Source organism: Pocillopora verrucosa, chromosome 1 (assembly GCF_036669915.1).
Source record: "Pocillopora verrucosa isolate sample1 chromosome 1, ASM3666991v2, whole genome shotgun sequence".
In the NCBI taxonomy this organism is placed as follows: Eukaryota; Metazoa; Cnidaria; class Anthozoa; order Scleractinia; family Pocilloporidae; genus Pocillopora; species Pocillopora verrucosa.
The window spans coordinates 21,188,522-21,210,225 of record NC_089312.1 but is presented as its reverse complement, the minus strand read 5'-3'; the positions used below and the strand labels follow the sequence as shown (position 1 = coordinate 21,210,225).

Genomic DNA, 21,704 nt, shown 5'->3' with positions numbered 1-21,704 from the left:
GGATTATGCACTCAGTAGTAATTTTCAGGAAAACTAGTAGGGGGCTGTAGGAGTCCTGCAGGATTTAACCAATCAAATTTCCTCTGTTGTTACCTTATTGCAAAACTATGAAATTCTTATGTTGCATCCCCAATGCAGTCTTCTCTTCTCTGGTTCATCCATGCCACCTGTTATAGAGTTGGAAATACTCACTCTGTTGTATAATGTAGTTTTTGGTTTTGAATTGGTTTTTTGCTCAGAATACAATTGTTGGTATTTATACATGTACTATTGCTTTTATTCAGAAGTTTCAGTTTAAATATAGTACATTTTGAAATGGTAACTTCTAATAAATACATTTGTTGTTAGCTATAGTATGATTACAGGAAAGTTCACATAGCCAAAGTTGAGTAAAGTTGAAGGACCAAGATGTTTTAAGGCAAATTTTATCTAATATACACAGTGGATGGTTTGACTTTCAAGAAGAGTATTATAATATTCGCTAACTGAAGGGGACACTGGGGTTTGCAGTATTGCAGTATTAGACAAATTTTTCTGTGGTATTTCTGTAATTTTTAGTCTTGAATTGCAGTATCCTCTATACTGTAGGATGTGGTTTTTCAGCAATGTGTACAATAGTATCAACTGTTTTCTGTACCTTTTCCATTTTCCAACTGTTTTGGAAATGGGCTGAAATTAACAATTACCAGACATAACAGTCATTAACCAATTCTTAATTGTTATTTCTGTGTTATTTGCTCTAAACGTAACATATAGAGTAATGGTTTTTGCATGTCATGGAGGTTCAACTTGTTCTTAAAGTATTGTGGTATTTGATGATTTTTTTTGCAATATTGTAGTATTTGCCAATTTTTTTTGTGGAATTGTGGTGTTCAGAACCCCCCTAATATACTCCTCCTAATTAATGTTGATTCTATATAGTTGTGTGAAGGAGTTCATTGGAAACTAAAATAATCTACTCTCACTGATTTACGATATTTTTTGACTGGCCTGTTTGTAACTATAATTTGAAAGGTGGCGAGTCTTTTAATTCCTACTTAGTGCCAACTTAAAAACATGTGTTTCCTAGTTATACCTTTACTTGTCAATTACAGTTACAAAATGTTCTCTTAAAATGATTAGAAGCTGAAAGTGCCTGTCATGACTTGCGAGACGTATTTGCTACATTTGATTGGTGGATATTTGTTTGAACCATCCAAGCAAGTAATCTTAGCATTCCAGTCAGGATCATAAAAGAATGCAACAGAACGTCTAGGGGTTCTTCGCTTGAGCTCCTCCTCTGGAATTATGACTCTGTGAACCTGTAAAATTGAGGGGGGATTGTAGACAATTTTAATCAGGAGACTAGCCCAGTCTGGATTAGGGTGAACTCTTTGGGTTCAGATACTTTTCAATGTTGCTCTAAATAATAGTTAGCCTCACCAATGCCTGTGAATCAAATTAGTTCTAACCTATGGTAGGTTATAAGAACTAGTACATTTTGTATATAAGATGAAGTGATGACCTGAATTCTATACTGATAATAAAGAGAGGAAGTGTTGAGTCTCATGATTAGGAGATACGCTTTTCAGAAGCTTTAGATTTAAACCCTTTATCAAAAACTTCCGAGTGCACCTTGAACATTCTTTCCCACTAGGGCACAATGGTCCCATGTGGGACAAAACTTCACTATATACACTAGTCTATTACCGTTGACACAAATTTATCTGCAGTCCATCTTTGCATCAAGTCTGCAATGTTGACAAGTATTGTACCCTGAATTGGAGTTGCAGGGACAAACTTCTTCTCTCTGTTGACAACCTAATGATTAGTATTGAAATACAAAAACAGTGAGAAGGGACTCTAACAATGACAAAATTGAAAGTTCCACAAGTTGTACTCTCATATTCAAATACCAAATTTCAAATGAACTGAGGCATTTATAAATACTTAACCTCCAGTCCTCCTGCATCATCCTGGAATAGGAGAGTTATTCCACCATAGTCAGTGTGCTCTCCACATCGTATTTGACCAGGCTTTATGTGTTCAATGTCAGTTATTCTTGGGTAATAATTGAAGCGCAGAAGAGCTGTTCCATTGCGTGTTCCAACATCTTTGTAATAACTCTTAAAGACATCTGCGGGCTATTTTCATGGAATTTGGTCAGAAATTTTTTAGAGAAGTATGATAACTCAAGTGGGCAGTAAGATTAAAACTATATCTTTCTTTCATCAATTTTGTTTCAGTGGAACAACCCAAAATAGTTTTGAACTAAGCATACTCTACAGAAGAAGAAATGATAGTTTCCTCCTTTGAACTCAGTACAATTAACATCAGTACAAGTGTACACAATGAACTTTCCTTGCAAACAGCTTTAAAGTTGGGGATCATGAACAAGTTATTTTGTTATCATCCTTCAGTTTCATGACTGGGTGTCTGTTATACCTTGTTGTTTGCTCAGCATGGAAGAGAGTTATACCCTTTTAATTCATTACTTTCTTTGGTGAAATCAAAAGCATACCAGTATGTTTCAGATGATTAAATACCCTCTTGTTTGTTGTTTGCTATGAGAAAAAAATATATTTCCAGGGGGTATAGGGGGTGGTAGAAAATTCTTTGGAAATTCCAGAGGGGTGGGGGGGCTACCACTGCTACCCCAAAATGGAAAATCCAAAGGGGTGGGGGGGGTCCTATATGAAATTCCCTCCGTGGTGGGGGTATGGATATTTTCTGGAAATACACAATATACAAAAATCATTTGACTGTACAAGTGCTTACCAAACCAAGGCCAATAGCCATTGCACTCAGCACCCTATCTCCAAGATGACTAAGAAGATCAAAGAGGCTTTTAACTGCTGATTGGAGCTCTGGAACTTCTGTTGGCCAATGCTGTAACAGGAAAAAATTAAAAACATAAATTTTGTTTGATTTATATCTCAAATAAAATTTTTTTATTAAAATGATAGAAAAAGTGAAAAATTGTAATGACCTGAAACTATGATTGTTTTAATGAATTTCCAGGAGACCTAATTTTATTGATATTGTTTGGTTTAATCTGTACAAATTAATTATCAAAGGGTTGCACTTACAAATTTCTTGTCGTCAAAAGCACTGATATCAAAAGATTCTTTTAGGTCACCTGGCTTTGTTGGGTCAGTGCTGGTAAGAAGCAGGCAGATATCGATTAGAATTGCATAAAAATGTATCAAATTGAAATTATAATCAAATATATAACTGATAAGTGCTGTATCACTAATCTAATTAACGCAATAATTTTGCAATCAATATGGAGATTAGATTCCTAAGAAATTGACACAAAGTGTATCTAGATTATATAGGATTTATTAGTAGTTGGTTGTTGTTCCTGATCCCTCAAATTTGGATTGTGTATGTGTGTGTTTTTTTCTTTTGGTGATTTAATCAATTAAGTGCTGTTTATGTTCTGTATAGTTTCCGTAGAGTTAGCTCAATGTGCATCAAAATAAACAATACCTCTTAAAAAGATTTCAGTCTCGGCGTCCCTTCCCTACCCCATGCCCCTTCTCAAGGATTGAGAAGTGGCTCTAGCTGCATAACAGGTGCTAATTTGATGATCTCTAGGTCATATAAAACATTTTTACTTACATTTCTCTTCCCAAAGCTTCCCATCCATTTGAGTCCAACTCGCCCTTCTTTCCATACTTGTTTTTGAGGTTTTTACTAAGTGTAAAAAATTTGTCCATGACAGCGAACGTTCCATCGACCTGTATTAGGAAAACAAATACAAGGATTTCATGAACAGCTGCAGTTTGTGGTGCAAAAATGGGCCCAAGATTAAACTATAATTCAGGTAAACACGTCTTCATTATTCAGTATCAGTGTAATTCTTTGGCTGCGGAGGCAAGAGACTTTATCAACATCAATATGCTTTCTCACAAATTATCTGTATTGGTAGAGCAGAACCGGGACCGTATGTGTCTTGTGTGCTAGTCTTTTAATATTTTTTCTCCAGATTTGTGTCATCATTATCATTTCCTGTAAAATATTTCGGGAAAATCACATTTCTGCAAAAATTGAACTCTTAAGAAGTGCTTCCTCACCGTGTTTTGCGAGATTCCATGATTTTTTAGGTAAACAAATCCAACAGTGCTGAAAGCTTGGTGGATCTGCCTCGCTATCTCTAGCACTTGGTCATCTGAATATGATGATACCATTTCGTGTTCAACGCTCATGGCAGAAAAGTCGACCAGGGGTATCCCTGAAACGGTCTCCATTCTCCTTGGAAAGAAATACAGAGTTTTCAAGGGAATTAATATCCAAGTTTGGAAGGCTTCGGGTCACGCTATGTTTGGGAATATTGAGGGGAGGTGTGGTCGAAAAAGTCACGCTATGAATTCTGTTAGATTAATGAGACCGGAAACATACTGAAAAGAGATCAAAGCTGGTGACGAAACAAAAGCAAGCATAAAATAATGAAAAAGCTGCTTTTTTATTGTTGAGGTGTAGATATTTCCTCATTCACGGAAGGACAAAATTTCCTTAGCCCAGATCGAATCGCCACAAAAGTGGAAATGCTAAGACTTAGATACAAATGAAAAAGTACGATTTCCTCCATAAGTTCAGAACACATAGATCAGAATCATATTTATTTCCTTACAGAGACAGTTTCTGACTAAATCTTTTAAAAATGAGGTAATTTCTTAGTTTACCACTCTCTTACCCTCCCAACCCTCGCCAATCAATGATCATTCGTCTTCAATGATCATTTTGGTCAGCAGTGATATCTATTAGTACCCAATCGTTCGCGTTCATCAGCATGTAAAGCCTTGCAAGAAACAGCTCAAACACGATGTACTCATTGAAGATCAGCGAGGAATATTTCTAAATATGCTTTGATTACAAAAAATTCTAAGTTGATCTGAAAAATGATAACTTGTGTTGGCTGGATCAGGAGAGGAGTTGCGAAAGCAGTCCCTGATAAGGTAGGCATCTCCAATTTATCTTCATTTGCCAAGTGATAATAGCTGGACACGTTGTGGAAAAGGTTGTGGTCATTCTTGTTGGTGAATCACTTTAACGAGAATCTAGTTATTGTTTTATTACCCTGGTTTGCATTGCTGGATATGCACCCACTCGATTTTCCTATTCACAAACGGTAGAATCTGGTCAACTTTTTTACAGTCGATGCTCAACTGTTCATTTACAGGTAATTAAGTTAGTTTTATTTACCTGCCAACTTCAATACGTTTTCCAATAAGAGGAAAACGGTTCATGGGCCATAGATCTGAACTCACCACATCCTTAAGGAACAGCAGTTTTAAGTTTTGATTCTCTTGTGATGAGGTCGTGTACCTTGAAACCACGGCAAATTTACGTGCTAGCCCTCGTCAAGAAATTTTTTTCATGCAGTTTCTCTTTTTGACGGGATAATTTATTTTTATCAACTGAATTCATAACGTAAGTTGGCCACGGTAAAGAGTAGTTATTGGTGGGAATATGGTGACGAGAAAACAAGAATAAGTTAATCAAATGAAAAGCATTTGTTGATACCTCAGGGATTAAGTGTGCCAATTTGAAAGATAAATTTTTGTTCTGGAGTTTTGAGGTGTTTTGAACTGCCTAGATGTAGGTAAAGGCTGCAAGCTGCCATATGCTGCTTAGATTGGTTTGGTAGATTAAACACTGTCTAGTGATTGGTTTGGATGCATTTTTGTTGTCTCTCTCAATGTCGCAAGGGTGTTTTTGGAATCAGTCACCCAATAGTCTTCCTGTTTCACGAAAGTATAACTTTTTAACTAATAGTGTTCCTCCATTTTCTGCATCAAAACACACACACACAACCCACAGTTCCTCCAATCGCTCCTATGAAGGGCTAACACATGAAATGTCAGCTTTTAACTCTTTATGGTGGCCAATTTAGGTTATCAACTCCTTGGGAACATTGTCAGTGAAAAAAGCTCTTTTTTTCACTGGGAGCCAAACATTTATTGGTTATTGGGTTATGTAAAACCATTGTAAGGAAATCTTATCATTAAAATCAGTCTTTCTTCACACATCAACTTTGCTTTTTATTGTTACCCTTTATTTATAAACAGTCATTCTTACGTGTGATTTATGTATATATGACTAAATAACTTAATACCAACATCAAACATGACTTTGCATTTGCTTACTGACTCTGAGTAAGAGAAATCAGTGATTCATTTATTTATCATTGATGGACTTCTACAATATGTGCTGCATTGAAAGTTTAACATCTATTATTTTTGTTTGTCAGGTTGCCTTGTCTAAAGAAGAAATTCAGGAGATCATAGATGAAGCTAAAGAAAAGTTGAGGTACTTCTAGTACAATCTTTAAAGGATATTTAAAGACCTACACTTTTTGCCTCTCCCTTCATCAGCAGTCATCACCAACAATTAAAATAGTAAACTGAAGCATTGTCACAAAATATACCTTTGATATTACTGCATCTCTTAAGTTATTGTTAATTTCAATTATTGATCTTGAGTGCTTCCCATGTTTAATTTTTCAACCTGAACTTTTCTATCCTCAGAGAAAAAGAAGAAGAGAATGGAACAGAAGGTAGTGATGAGAAACAGGATGAGGAGGTCAGCAAGGCAAAGCACAAAACAAAGAAAAGCAGAGATGATGATAAGGATGATGAGGATGAAGAAATTTCAGACTTGTATGATCTAGCACATTATGACAGTGATGAAGATGTGGAAGGTAATTGATATAGAAATTCTTGCTTTGCCTCATGAGAGCCTTTTTTTAGTATTTCAGGAGAATCGTACTATGATTTTTAGATTTAGTCTCAATAAGCCACCTGATTATAACATGAACTGACATTTATATCAGTTGAATGCTTTGTTTTTTCTTAGGGGAGTTAATGTCTGGGGCAGGAATGGCTGGTGTAACATACTTTGCTTCAAACAAGGATGATCCCTATATTACTCTGGCAGATCCAGTGAGTCAAAATTCTATAACTGGTTTAGACATTTATTAAATTAGTTTCGCCAGTTATGAGCACTCATTTATTACACAGTTTTCGTAATAGTGTTTGAAGTAAACATGGAGACAGAGGCTCAATTGGCAAATTGTATGTAAAAACCCAGGCATGGTGGGAGAGAAGTTCATTTGTAGGTGGTGGTTGCTAGTGCTATATCAATTCACACCTAACTTTAGTTGCTTTTACTTGCCAAACAGGTAATAACACTTGGGATATAACATACTAAAAAACAGTTTTAGGCAAATCATACAGTATCACCAAAGATACAATTACATTTGTTTTAAACTTATTTGAGGAGATTAAATGAATTAAGGCATTGAGTATCCAAATCAAGAAATGCAATATAAGTAAGGAACTTGTATTAAATTCTGGTTGAGTTTATTACATTGATTTTTAAGCCTTTGCAGTTCTATTTTGAACTGAATGAAATGATCTTGTGATTAAAGTTGACAACGTTGATCTGTTGATATTTCTGTAGTTGTGTTAATAGCATCACTTGTTCTTGACCATCTCAGTAGTCGTGGTTAATTGACAACACAAATTTTGTTAGGCCTGGGGTAGGTATGTAATCAGTATTTTCATCAATTTTTTTTCTTCATCAAGGTTTTTAATAACTTTAATCTCTGTTGCATTCAAAGGATCGGGATGAAGATGAAGAGGAAGATTTTAATATTAAACCAGATGACAATTTATTAGTTGCTGGGCATGTGGATGAAGACTTAAGTTCTCTAGAGATTTCAGGTGATAACTGTTACTGCAAAAAGTTTCCTTGTGTTTCTTCTAACTTTTATCTGTTTTTCCTCCTTTACATTTTAAAATAATAATTTATTTAACCAAATCAGTCTATTTTTTTACTTAGAAATTCATATTTCCTTTGATTTTTTTTCTTTCAATTTCATTTCTTGGTCTGTTATAATATTATTTTTAGTATTCATTTTTATATTTTTGCAATAATTGTTTATTTGTTCATACATCAATTCCATTCAATGTCATCTATATTCATCCTTTAAAAGTGTTTTTAATTTGGGTTTGTGTTTTCTCCCAGTTTTTAATGAGGAGGAGGGAAGTCAGTATGTTCATCATGATATTATACTTGAGGCATTTCCTCTCACTATTGAATGGTTGGACTATGATCCTGAAGATACCAACAAGCCAGGTACATGTGTCATGAAGGCATGCGAAATAAATTGTTTTCTCAAAAGTACAATATTTCAAGATCCTCAAAAAGTTCTTGAAGCAACTTGATCCTCAATTCTTGATCTTCAATTCTTGTTACTCAATACTCCAGCCTGGGTTCTTGATCCTTGGTCCTCGATGCTGGATAATTTTGAGTATTGAGGATTGATTTTTGAGTCAAGACTGTCAACTGTTTTTGAATGGTACTGTATGTTCACTGATTTTGCTGAGAAGTTTCAACTTCTTTGACTTTACTAGACATGCATCATTACTTGCTTTCTCGAAAAAAAAAAAAATGTAGAGAATGCGCTAAGCTTTAGAAAAGAGGCGTTGTCTAAATTCTAAAATGATCAGTGAACTACAGTTTACCCATATGTAAGTGGTTGTTTGTTTTTATAATCTCATATAATTAATTAAGAGATAAAACATGAAAATTACAGTGAACTGCAAAAATTGAATCTCTCATCATCTGCTTTCAGCCATTTTTTGACAAATTTTTTTTTTGTGAGTTTTACTGTAAATAAAAGTTCATTGCCCTTTTCCTATGGGGTTGATTTAAGGCTCAAAGGAAAAGTGGATGAAGGTAAAGTTCATAATTGCTGTTTGCAAGTTGTTGTCAGGAAACCTATTAATTAAGCTTCAACCCACTAATCAGTGTTGTCCTCCTGTAGCAAACTTTGTTGCTGTTGGAACAATGGAACCTTATATAGATATCTGGGATATTGACCTGGTTGATACCATGGAACCTGTGGTTTCACTGGGAAGGAGAAAACGGAAAAAGTCAAAGAAGGTCAGGAGTCATTGTCTAGAGCTGATTATTGATTATTAGAATTAAAACATAATGAAGTGATGTTAGCAATCACCAACAGGAATAATCAAACCATTTATGGAAGTTTTGAAATGTTTATTAATCTTGAATTTATGGACTAGGTTTATTTTATTTTATTTTTTTTGTAAACTTGTTGTAGAGACATTTCATAGAGTTTGGTTTTCTTGTTACATGAAAATGTTTGTATTAAGCTTTCTTAACTGTTTGAACTTCTTAGCAACTGTATTGAGAGAAACAGAGTCTAATTTGTACTCAAAATTTGCAAGGATTTAGTCTCTTCCTAACAGAGGCATTGTTGCGTTTTGTAAAATGTACTTGTTCAATGCAAATCTTGCAAGAAAACAGAGTGCTAACAGTCCAGCAACATTATGAGAAGAGCCACTGACCAATTCAGGGTAAAATGCTTAGTGTATGTGACAAAATATGTCTGTCCACTTTATACTAGAAATCAAGAAATTCGGAGGAAGGACACTCTGATGCAGTTCTTGACTTATCTTGGAATCATCTTGTAAGGTATACACAACGGAAATTAAACTTGATGCTTTTGTTGTGAAAGCTATTTCTAAAAATGTGATTTTCAACTTGAATGCTGTAGGAATGTTTTGGCCAGTGCCTCGGCTGATCACTCTGCTATTTTGTGGGACCTCTCCCAGCCAAAACCTGTCCACGCATTGAGACATCACAAAGACAAGGTTAGATGTTTTCTTTTTGTAAATTACTGTACAAACCAGAGTTGACTATTGATGAGGAGAATATCAGTTAAAGTGGTGATCAGATTTTTTAATTTGTGGATTTTACATGAAATGTAGTTGCTGGTCAATTGACTTTGCTGTGAAAAAATATTTGACTTTGCTTGAAAATAGTTTGGGACAATCACTGGATAGTTTTGAGTTAGTGTGAACGTTGATTTCTTGGTGTCTATACATTTGTTTATTCAAGTAACATGGAGGATTGCTAGGAAATAGTTAGAGAATGAAAATTAGTCAGAATATGGAATTTTGGTTTATAGAGGAAGAAAATTGAAACATTTTTGCATGGTGTTATTTATTTGCATTCACCTCTTTCACTGATTTGCTGCCTTGCACACATGTTTATGTATATAGGCTTCAATTCTTTTGCAGTCACCTCCTAAACCAATATGATGCTGAAAACTCTTCCATTCAAATGTGTTACAATATCATGTGACTATTTTGTTGTACATGTAGGTGCAGTCATTACAGTGGCATCCATATGAGTCACAATCATTACTTACAGGTTCCTTTGATAAGTGAGTATTATCTCATGGAACGTTCAGAGTTTTAAAGGATTGAATTTAAAGAGTGGGGATGAGTCGTGATTTCCTCTGGTGCATGTACCAGTTAGCGCGTTTTCTAGTACTAGTGTGTATGTCTGTCATGTCATTGTTATGTTGCACAGTTTCTTCTGGAATAAGTAGCTGAGAGGAAGCCAAAATAGTGATCGTACATGAGAGATAATGTACATTACTTGTAGTACAATTTATCAATTACCAGAGAGGCTTTCATGTTGGCAAATAAATTATTTGGTGCTCTTGTGTTCACAGAAAGGCCAAAGTGGTTGACTGCAGAAGTCCTGAGGTAAGTTCTGCCATAGACCTACAGTTGGTATAGTTTCATTGGTGTTGTTGACAACTCCTGTCATTCACCTTTTCGAAAGAATCTGAGGCGGAAGTAGAGCTTGGATAACTCAGAAAGACGATCTTCATAGCAAAAGGAAGGACTTTTTCTTAGAGCCATTTGTTTAAAATTAACCAAACTTTGCAACTTACGGAAGGTTTTCTCCTAATATTGAGAAACTATTTCTTTTCCCAGAGTAACATTAAATCTTGGAAATTTGGTGCGGAGGTGGAAAGAGTTCTGTGGAATCATTTCTCACCGTACAATTTTTTAGTAAGTAACCTTACAATTTCATAGATATTATATCATACCAAAGGGTTCTTTGTGAGCTGCACTACTTGAATCATAACCTAGTTTTCCTTATCCCGTGTAATTTTTCACGCCATATTCTCTAGACTGAAACTGATAGCGCAAATAATGAGTACTTTAAGAGTTGCTTCTTTAGCATTGCGCTCTGTTCTGAGGTTGTTGTCGTGTTCTCGAGTAGTACGAGCTAGCTGTCAATTTTTCCAGACTTTCAGTTACTAGACAGGGCGACTTGGTAGCACAAAGCAAACAAAGGCGAGGTTTGGGAATGTGTTACGTAGAAGCCGCCTTGTCCTCCCGCCTTCTTTTTCTCTGAGATACTATTGCGCTCAGACTAACAGAACAGTCTAAACAGTTTCCACAATTTCCTTGTTCTACTTGATCGGTATCATGGTGTTTGTACAGATCAGCACGGAAGATGGTCACGTGTTTTGCTGTGACGTCAGGGCGGACGGCCCAGTGTTTACTCTCAAAGCGCATGATAATGCGATACCAGGTGAAGTACTCATGGTTCTGTAAAATTACTATGACACGATGAGAGATGTTATCCTGTAGCAATTTCTAGGCCTTTTTGTTGAAAACAAAAGTAGTTTTCCTGTTTTGCGCTTTAAGCGGTCAGGGTCTGTAGACTTGTTTAACTATTTTGATAGGAAACTTTGATGTTTGTTGTCAAAATCAAAGACAAAACTAGGGGACTGGTCATTATTCCTCCCCCCCCCTCCTCGAGGGGATCGTTGGATTTTGGTTTTGTCACAATAAAATTTGCCAAACCATCCCTAAGGCTTTGTAGTATTGAAACGATCCCCCCTCTTTGGCAGTCAATTTACTACAGTTCCCTTTATACTCTGTTAGCGACGACTGATTCTCCCTCTGTTCCCTTGAAAATCATGTGTTCCTCCCCCCAAAATGGATCCTCCAACCCCCTCCCCATCCCCTCCCCTGGCGATAATTAATGACTGATCCTCAGTCCCAGTTCCGGTACCGTGTTTACCTGCGTTACTGGTTGCGTTTTGGGGTGTTACTTGACTTTTCATTGACTCCTTCAGATGTTTTTTAAATCATTTGTTATTTTTTACTACGCCCAATTGATATGTGCTGTATTTGAACAAACTCTACATGCAAAGTCACTCATTTGAGCAATTTATATTCTTTCTCATTGCGTTTCAAGGTCTCGCACTAAGCAGCCAGGTACCCGGATGTCTTGTCACTGCGTCAGCTGATGAGACTGTCAAAGTCTGGGACATACAGGTCGGGTGATAAGTGAGAGTTAATTGGTTTGTTTCGCGATTTAGATTGCAATGCTTGCAATTGTAGATCGCAATATTTTATCCCCATTAGTTTCCTCAGAGCCAAAAGTTCATTTGAAGGACGCTTGGCAATAAATAACAATCAAAGGAACTAACTAAAGTAATTATTGATCAAAAATGAAACATTTTTGGAATACAAAGTCATGCGAACACAAGTAGGTATCCAGCTGTTTCAAAAAAAAAGGGCAAAAGCGAACGCAACAATCTCGAAAGATAATTTGGTTACCCGGTAATCAGTGAATTCTAATAAGTGAAATAAATTAATAAATTTATCAAACTCGCGATGCCTTGTCCTAACGTCCTTTCGTTTTCTCAGATTTCCCTAAAATCCTGAGGTCAAGGAAATCCGTGACCTGAAAACTACTGACATTACCTTTTGGGTTTTCTCGTGCATCTTTATGCTTTTTTCCGACAACCTTTCTCGAAACAGCTGTATCTAAATGCTTCGCCCATACTATAATAAGTAACAGTGGAAGATGTTAGGTCAAGGTGTTGGTCAAGCGTTTTACTTGAAATGTCGCTTTCTGTCATTCACAATGAGTCATTCCTGTCTTTCAATACCTTTTCTTACTTCGTCTTTCTTATTTTTTCTTTCTCTATATTTCCCAATATTTTTTAGGATAACAAACCATCATTTGTGGCTTCCAGAAATCTTCAAATTGTAAGTAAAGTTGTAGATCTAAAGATTATTCATTCCGTAATATTGAAGTTAAATTGATAATCGGAAAACTACTTGTAGGGTAAGACTTCTTTCATTTTTTTCAGGGAGGAATTCTTCATACCCAATGTTGTCCTGACTCCCCATTTGTCTTCAGTTTTGGTGGCGAGAAACAAGGTTTAAGAGTTGTTGATTTTACTGAGAGCAACTTAGGTAATTATCTAACATTTTCTGTTTTATACAAGTGTTACTCGAGTTTATTCATTAGCAATTGTGGTTCCCGGGCGCTTATTACATACATTATAATCTAACTTATATTTAGCCAGTCAAGCGATCTCTTGGACAGTCTTAAAGGGCCGGTTATTTAAACAAAGTTTAGCCGTTGTTTTACAAAACTGCGTCCTGCCATTTAAACAATTTTCAATTTAGCTGAACCTTTTCATCTGAATACTTATTTAAGTGAACAGTGCGAAGAAGGCCGAAAGCTAACAGTGGAAAGACTTTTATTTGATGAAATCAACCCTCTTATGGAGAAAAACGGAGGCCCACAGGTTGTCGTGTAAATAACTGGCCCAGAACAGTAATTGTGTGACTTGATGACTTCACTTAGTTTATGTCAACACAGACATGATTTCCGTCCTTTTAAACATGACCATTATATCAAGACCACAAAGGCCTCAGCTGCAGCTCACGATATCTACTTGTGTGCTGACACTAAACGTTTTGCAGTGTAGTCACCTCTGATGAGCATCGCTTTTGTCATAAGAAAAACTCTTCTATTTTTGCACTTTTGACACCAAGATAATGAATCAAGAGTTTTTTGTATAGGTAAGAACATGACTTCAAGTGAAATTTGGTGTTAATTGGCACGAGTAAATTTTTCAAAGAGAACAAAATTGCACGAACCCGTTGGGCAAGTGCAATTTGTAGTCTGTGAAAAATTTACAAGAGCTTATTACCCCAAATTGCAGAGAAGTCATGTTCTTACCTGTTAGTAATGTACACGAAAGAGGATGTGACCGAAAGTCAAGACAGACGAAGTTTTGAAAGCGTGAGCGCGCCATTTGTAATTTTTCACTCGCGTTTATGAGAATGCACTCGTTTTCAGCCAATCAGAAGCGCGTATTTTTTTCATGTCTATTATTATGTATAGTAGGGGCCAGTCATTTGTTTTGCTATGGCAACCCCATGTATAATTTATGTACTTTTTTTTTCATTATTGCTTCAAAAGCTGATCAGTGTCGAAGCTGAAAACTTAATCAAGGCATTCTAAGTTTGTGAAGTATTTTCCTTTATTTGCTCTGTGCATAATCTCGCTTAAACAAGTCTGATTGTGTCGTAGTTCGTCGGCAGTTTGCATCAAGACAGAGACTGGTACCCACAACTAACAAAGCACCAAGGGCAGAAACCGTAGAGCCTGTGCCCGAGGTATGAACTTTGTTATTTGCCTTTTCTCCTGGATCGTTGTACTTGTAGATGTAAATTCGTTCATTTCTTTTCAGGTTCCTGAGCCTGTGGAATCAGTGGAGGAAGTAAGCCCTGAGCCCATGGAAGACGAGACAGCGGCTGAAGCCATGGCAGCTTTGAGCCTTGGTGCCTCGATGAGCAGCGGGCATTCAAAGAAGAAGAAGAAGAGAAAACGACGAAAATAACGTAGTTATTAAGGCAATAGCCAGAGACTTTTTCGAGATGTGGACGAAAATAACCTGGTTTATTTTAGGCAATAGCCAGATACTTTTTCGAGATGTTGACGGAAATTAATTTATTTCGTACACATCCAACCAGTCAGGGTGGATAACGCAAGTTAGCGGTAAACGTCTGTCGTCGACGCTTGCAAAGTCAAAGGCATCGGTTGAGTGGCGGAATGATTTACTTTTATGGAGTATTTTTATTTGCAGTTGGCATCGTCCACAGCTTCATGATGGCCATTTCTTCAAAACTTTTGACAAGATATTTTACAAATTGCGTATATCAATGATCACTGGTGCTTTAATTTTCTGGCGACAGACTTTATAAGAAATTCTGCTGGAAAGGATCTGTCAACTCAGTAAAAGGCATTTGAACTTCCGATATGGAAGATGTTTCCCTCTCTTAGAAATAGCATTACAAGTCAATGAAACATAACTCTCATGCAGTATTTCGGTAAATATTCTGTACATTTTTACTGAACTCGTAATTATAACGTCACTTCTTTGATTGGCGTATTAATCACGTGCTAATAGGGGAACAGTCATGTAATCACTGTGTCGTATACCAAAGCTGAATTTTGGTGCAGTTGGTTTGTTATACACAACCTGAAAAACGAAACAAACAGCAATCTTAGTAGAAGTTAAAACCTTCTTAACTTTCAACACCTGAATCATAATTCTCCTTTCTACCTGCGTTACGTGAGTCAAGAGACATTTTATTCAATCTAGACAGCAGATCGATTGTTCAATTGAGTGTCCGGGATGGCTTTACCTTACGTTGCTGTATGACTTGTCAAGAAATCTCGCGACACTTTCTAAACCAATTAAGTTCAAAACTAAAACTCATCGCAACTTGGTCGCTCGCGCTTTCCGCTCTCCTGGCAGTTTGCCTGTTTTTTCTTTAAGTTCTTATCGCGCTCAATCGAAATGCGCTCTAGCGGTAACACCTCAGTCAGTCGTATTCAATTCAGATAACTATAACACTAGCTTCCTAAATTCTTACCTAAACTCTCCCTAATTCACTAGTTTTCTCAATGGTTTTATTGAAATTGTAAGGAGACAATTCATGATTTCCTCTTCAAAAGATTTAATAGCTAAGGCGGGTAGTCTGACCCTGAGTCCGCGAATCTATCCCATAGTTAATTAATTCGATTGACCACGAATTACTCTCTGTTAGTCTTTTTGTTGATAGGGAACCAGTGACCATAAGTGAGTTTATTTACAGTAAGATAGATGTGCACAGAAAGGCGGCGTTAGAAAAGTAGAGTTGTCTCTCCTGTGATATTTGTTAACTCTTGCGACTATCGAACTATTGCGAAGTAGAAAGGGTCCATTTCTATCCATGGTGCCAGGCAATACTGGGTTTAAACAAATTTATGGAAGTTATCTTTCAGACATTGGACTAGTGGCAGATCCAATTAACTTAGTTAAACCACCATTATACTAAGCTCAGAACTATAAAGTTATTTTGAGTGTAAATGTATCCCGTCAGTTAAAGTCTTTGTGAGCTTCTTTCACTTGCTTCAATTATATTCAGCCTGCAGTAACTTGATATCAATCAAACAAACAATAGACAAGACAACACTAAATACGTTTCAGTACATGATTTCATAAAATTTTTATTCCTCTTTTAAGTAACCTATATGGCTCATAATCTAGCCTAACTGACTAAGGAAATAAGTACTGACAGATCTCGAGGCCGTCATATGTACTCCTACCTAACTTAGCTGATAGGAACTTAGCGAGGTAAGCGCCCAGTAATTTAAGTTGACTAGCTACCTCTGATTACAAAGTGAACGAAATCGGTGACTAAAGTTAACACTCTTTCGGCTTGCGGAATGATATTATCCCTTTAAAGCAGTAATGATGTGTTTTATTTGAGAAAAGAGTGAGTTATTAGTTAGAAGAGTACATGCTATTACCAGCCAAGGAGTGTTATCGCTCGTGATACATGGTTAGGACGTTGGGTGGGCGTGCTGTGACATTCGCAGGGAATGCTTACTGAATAAAAGGAAGAGGTTCGTTGTGACTGATGCATTGATGACACAGTGTTTGGTTATTTTAAAAGCAAGTTAGAAGAATTCAAGACAGACGAATGTGTTGAGAATGGAACAGAGTGTAACAAAGCTGTAGAAATACTGGGGAGGAGTGTCGCATGAGCAAGATCTGGGGACAGGTTCTGCTGGATACAAGCGATTACGAATTAAAAAGAAGAATGTAAAAAGTTGAGTGTTAAAATTACGTTTGGTGCTAACAACCAGATATGAGATTGTGAGAAGTTGATGGTGTAGACTTGGTGTGATAAACGCCCTGAATACCGCACTTTTGAGGGTGATTTTTAGTCGCGTTTACCTCGTAACTAGTCAGGTTATCGTAATGGATCTTCTTGAATAGGTAGCATATATTCAGAATGTCTGATGCGGAATGAAAAGCTTGGGCCTGCCGTGGGATCTACAGCCTGTGGAGTAACAAATGCAACCATATCATCATTATTTTCGTTACTTTCATCTGTGACCAGGACCAGACGAAGTGTGGAGAAATACCTCAGCATCACAGAGGTAGTCAATCGCCGTCAAGCTCAACAGAAACGCAAGCAAGTCAGCAACAGTGTTCATGATGATGTCGCACCACAAGTAATTCTGGATTGAGCCATGCATTAAAATTTAGTCGAATCTTATAATTCTCGAGTAAGTCAGCCTTTGTTAACGTTTGATTTAGGACCTAAGCTCGATAATTTCAAGGACGCGTTAAACGATTTCTCACCAAAGGGACTCAACGCCGAACAGTTCAGAAAGAATAGCTAGTGATAATAATGATGATGATGATAAAAGTGATCTTAAAAACATTAATGAGCAATGATAGTCGCAATAACAATAAAAAAATCAGTTTCAAAAAGTGTGCACATATCGCGCCTTGTCCAAAGGCTTGCATCTAGCAATGTCTATTCGGGCCACTACACATATCACGCGCCGTCTAAAAGCGCACGTTCATAGATGTCGCACAGTGTCTAAATGCGCGCAGTTACACATACCTTGCAGTATCCAAGAACACGCATCTAAAAATTTCGCGCATTGGTACACCTCGTATAGTGCCTAAAAAAACGCGCAAAGTGGCATATCGCATAGGTCCATTGTGCTTGATCATGCCTACGAACTGGTCTCTACATTTCGATCACCTGGACACTCCCGCTCCCAAACATCACCTTTGTTCTAAACTCATATCGTTGCGTTCTGGAATGCAGAAGGAGTTCTAGCTTCTCAGGATACATGATACATGAGTTACTAATGCTGTGCATTGGAACCCAAAACTTAGGGTAGTTGGCGAACAGTTGTAATAATTTAATATGCCCAATACGACATTTATTCGCTATGAAAATACCCGTTATCAGTAGCCTAACAATATTAATCATATCCACGCTTTGGAAAGCCTCTTCATCATATCTTTCTTTCTATCGATTTACCGTCGTGGTAGCCCACTCGGGATGTTTGGCGAACACAAGAAAAGTTAGCAAATCCCGAGCCGAGGCGAAAACGCCATGCCGAAGTTGAATTGGTTCCCCTGCTTGATGAAATTCTCATCTCCAGATGTAACAGATACAAATAGTATGTTCACATCGTGCAATGTTTAAGGAGCAGGATAGATTCTAGTATTTCATTCGTATCTTAAAGTTAAAAGTATGCATCATCTAAGCGGATCATTTGCACACACAAATGATTTTAGTATAGGTACACGGGTGAAGATGTCGAGGTGCGAGAGATCAGTGGCTAAGTTAAATACTTACCACAGTCAGTCCTAAGTTATGCAAGCCTACCTTTTCAGGGCTGTGTTGTCCCGGTCCTGGTTTTAATGTTGTATCTGTTGGCATGTAGTTTCGTCCATTCATAGTGTATGCTGGCATTCTCTTTCTACTTGTATTAGGATGAGTTACCTCGTAAGTTCCTGGGCCGGGTGTCTTCGTCGAGATAAACAGACAATGAAACAAACAAACAAACAAAAAAAGAAAAATTTGCATCACGGAACGGTGTAATTGATAGTTGAGAGGCTAAAAAACAGCCTGTGGTAGGCTCTCAGGAAGTGGAGACGAACGAAAAAGAACCGCCCGGAAAAATGGCAAGCAAGCGCAGGCGGATGTTGCGGTTGTCAGGGAAAAAGTTATGCCTCGTCTGGCGTTTTAAATCGCACTCCTGCTCATTTTACTAACAGCATATCTCGTGCACACACATGAACATTGATATGGACATGGACATGGACCAGTTCTTACTTATCATTTCCGAACTGATGGGCTTCTGAATCGAATCTAAACTGCGCCATCTGACAATCATTCGATCTATCCATCTAGTGTCTCGCTCAAGAATAGACTAAAATATCTAATAAAGGTCACTCTGGTCATTCGACCCCTTGCCACTGCCACTTGGTACTGTGCGTTACTTTTACATTAAATTACAACGACAAAATAATTATCTGCGATATATGGGTACTTCTCAATAAACAATAATTGATTAACCTTTTTGAGATCTTCACTGAATCCGCCAATAGCAGAGCGTCCGCTTAACGAGTAAGCCGGGGCTGAGGCCTTGTTAACACCCTTTGGTCCTATGAGGGGTGGGAGGGAGTAGGAATTTGGTGAGGGGGTGGGGTCCTTAAATAATATTTTGGTACGTTTCCCAAAGGTAAAGCTTGGCTCGCTTCGTTCGTGGGGTGGATGGAATTTTTCTGGAGAGTATTGTCCTGAAAAAAAAAAAACAAAAAAACGAATCTGAGTGTTGTACATTTTAGCCAGGTAAAATAAACAAGCGAACAAACAAATAGAGGTCACCATGGAGGAACAACTGACCACAAGTGCGGGAAACAGTAATCGTGGCTAATTTGAGTTAAGTTAATATTCAGCAGGATTGACTTGTTCAAAAAAAGATTTTACTTTTCTTCGTTCATAGTCAATGGTAGTCCTTTCAAACCTAAAGAGCTTTTGTCGTAAGAAACGACGCAGAGGGCGCCAAAATACATGTCATCTCCGCTTTTCAAACAATCACTTCCGGCAAAAATACTTTTCATCCTTTACTTTCACACAAGAACCTCAATTTATCTGTTTATGGCAACAGAAGCGTAAAACCCTACTTCCTTTGTATCAAAAATAATAGTCATCAAATGGTTTTTCCCGATTACCTGGGCCGGGTGTGTAAAGGTTGACCTTATCTGTTGTGCGACTGTAAAGTGAAAACGCTGGGGCTGCTTCCCTTCCATTTCGTGTTACATAGGCGGTGAACATGTACTTTGGACCAGGACTAATGCTAGACGAAAATTCCTTATGTCGTTGGCCAAAACTAAATGCGGGACATCGGTGCTTGCGAATATCATGGCCTTTAACTCCAATGGTTCCGGGAAGAAGATATTTCGCCGGCCCAGGTCCCCGACATTTCGCACCGATTTCAACCTCTTTTTGACTTTCGTCTCTGTCTTCCTTATTTGCCTCATTTTGTTGCGCCATTTGTTTTCAACAGACGGTTGTATTTCACAGCCTGTTTGTCTTTTTATCTGTTTATCCTGGCCGAAAGAACATGTTGGCCAAGCAATAACACTGATCGTTTATCAAACAATGGAAAATTGAATTAACGCGAACCTAATTTGTAATGGGTGACGTCACATATTGAATATTACATCCGAATTATAATGTCATGGGGTTCGACTGGAACCAAAGAGCCATAAAAACCGAACAACTGAAACTCGCAAGAAAAACAAAAATGGTAAAAAGGAAAAATTAAAACCAACAGATGGAAGACATCGGAAATCATTACAGCCAAAAGAATTTGACGAAAATCAAGAAACCGCGCACATCCCGAATGACTGTTTCTCTGGAAAAAGCACCCTTTGTATTCTGAGGGAGGGTATTGGTGACTTTCTTCCGGACGAATCAGCTGTAGGCGGGGTATAAACACTTTCTAATGCAAGTGGAAATACAATTCGAGGCTGCGTCGTTCTTGTTAAGATTTTGTTTTGCGATATTAAAAACTATCTTCAAGTTGAGGAGGTCGACAAGACATTAGCCTTGTTCAATTTAAGGACATAAAAGAGATAATGATAATCAAAGGGAAAACTGACGAGAATGCGGCTAGAGATAAAGACGATCGGAACAAATTGTGAAAAAAAACTTGAGGAACGGTGTAAGATTCCTGAAAATCTTTTTAGGAGACACAAACCACGACGAAGCTCTTTCAAACAGTGATTCCATTCGGAAAAACCTCGATGGTAACGACGCTGAAAAGTATACCTTACTTAAACGATGAACTGAATGCAACACCCACTGTTATTGGTTGTTGGCTGCGATCTATCAAAGTACCCTGCAAGGCTGGCGATACACATTAATTTCTTTTCCTTTGGTTTGGCCTGTGGCTCGTGTGCCACGTTTTGTTTTGCTCTCATACTGCAATTGTTTTAAGGTTGTCTGTGATCTACAACTAAATAGACCCATAAAAAACACTGAATGGAGTCTATGAGTTAAACTGATATTGAATGGTCATACAGTTTTGAGAGAAGCGGCCGCTAAGAGAAGATTTGAAATGATCAAGATTTCTAGAACGTTTGGAATAATTTGAAATAATATTCTGGTTTTGATTATATTCAAGATAAAAAAATAATGCAGCTGAGAAGTGAGAATCGAACTGGTGTGACGCGCGATCAGCGCGCGCACGCTTTTAGACTGACGTGTGAAATACGAAAACACATCTTCATCTGCTGGAGCATTTGTTACGCGTACGATTTTCGCGTGAGGAACTTCTTCAGTTTTGGTGGAGTCTCAGTTTGGAAGTTTGTTTCCTTTTGGATTTAAGAGTTAAACGTTTGTCCGATTGTTTTCGGACACAGGCTCTCTCAGGTTCGGAGGTTAAAGTAGTAAATTACCTCTGTTTTCAAATCTCACCCAATAAATCCTTTTAAAAATTAGAACCTTACAGAAAAACTGGTAAAGAAACGTCTAGAGAAAGTTTTATACGTGTGATTATACCGACTTTGAGATACAAATGTGTTAAGCTGCTCAACATTGTCCAGTGAAATCCACACAAAAGCGCTAACACCGCATTCTGTTGGTTTTTGCTTTATAGTAAACGATTTCTCTCTCCGCAAACTTTATTGTGAAGCTTCTTAT

General features: G+C 37.4%; 3 protein-coding genes across 3 annotated transcripts; 1 reads left to right on the top strand and 2 right to left on the bottom strand.

The window, feature by feature from the left end:
• Positions 1 to 244: 244 nt before the first annotated feature.
• On the bottom strand, positions 245 to 4,319 carry LOC131769054 (uncharacterized). Its single transcript, XM_059084792.2, has 7 exons — positions 4,059 to 4,319; positions 3,604 to 3,722; positions 3,069 to 3,138; positions 2,758 to 2,868; positions 1,935 to 2,123; positions 1,690 to 1,800; positions 245 to 1,301 (listed from the first exon to the last, which is right to left on the bottom strand). Exons 1-7 carry the CDS (start codon positions 4,230 to 4,232, stop codon positions 1,119 to 1,121), a joined length of 957 nt encoding a protein of 318 aa, XP_058940775.2. The 5' UTR covers positions 4,233 to 4,319; the 3' UTR covers positions 245 to 1,118.
• Positions 4,320 to 4,776: 457 nt separating this feature from the next.
• Positions 4,777 to 15,097, top strand: LOC131769053 (periodic tryptophan protein 1 homolog). Its single transcript, XM_059084791.2, has 18 exons — positions 4,777 to 4,940; positions 6,236 to 6,294; positions 6,513 to 6,685; positions 6,841 to 6,926; positions 7,607 to 7,709; positions 8,014 to 8,124; positions 8,816 to 8,934; positions 9,419 to 9,486; positions 9,569 to 9,665; positions 10,179 to 10,240; positions 10,535 to 10,568; positions 10,803 to 10,880; positions 11,319 to 11,409; positions 12,082 to 12,161; positions 12,840 to 12,881; positions 12,986 to 13,091; positions 14,221 to 14,306; positions 14,381 to 15,097. The coding sequence occupies exons 1-18, from the start codon at positions 4,884 to 4,886 to the stop codon at positions 14,528 to 14,530; spliced, it is 1,602 nt and encodes a 533-aa protein (XP_058940774.2). The 5' UTR covers positions 4,777 to 4,883; the 3' UTR covers positions 14,531 to 15,097.
• LOC131769057 (ciliary microtubule associated protein 1A-like) lies at positions 15,083 to 20,051 on the bottom strand. Its single transcript, XM_059084794.2, has 4 exons — positions 19,730 to 20,051; positions 19,071 to 19,294; positions 18,378 to 18,518; positions 15,083 to 15,172 (listed from the first exon to the last, which is right to left on the bottom strand). The coding sequence occupies exons 1-4, from the start codon at positions 20,049 to 20,051 to the stop codon at positions 15,083 to 15,085; spliced, it is 777 nt and encodes a 258-aa protein (XP_058940777.1).
• Positions 20,052 to 21,704: the final 1,653 nt, after the last annotated feature.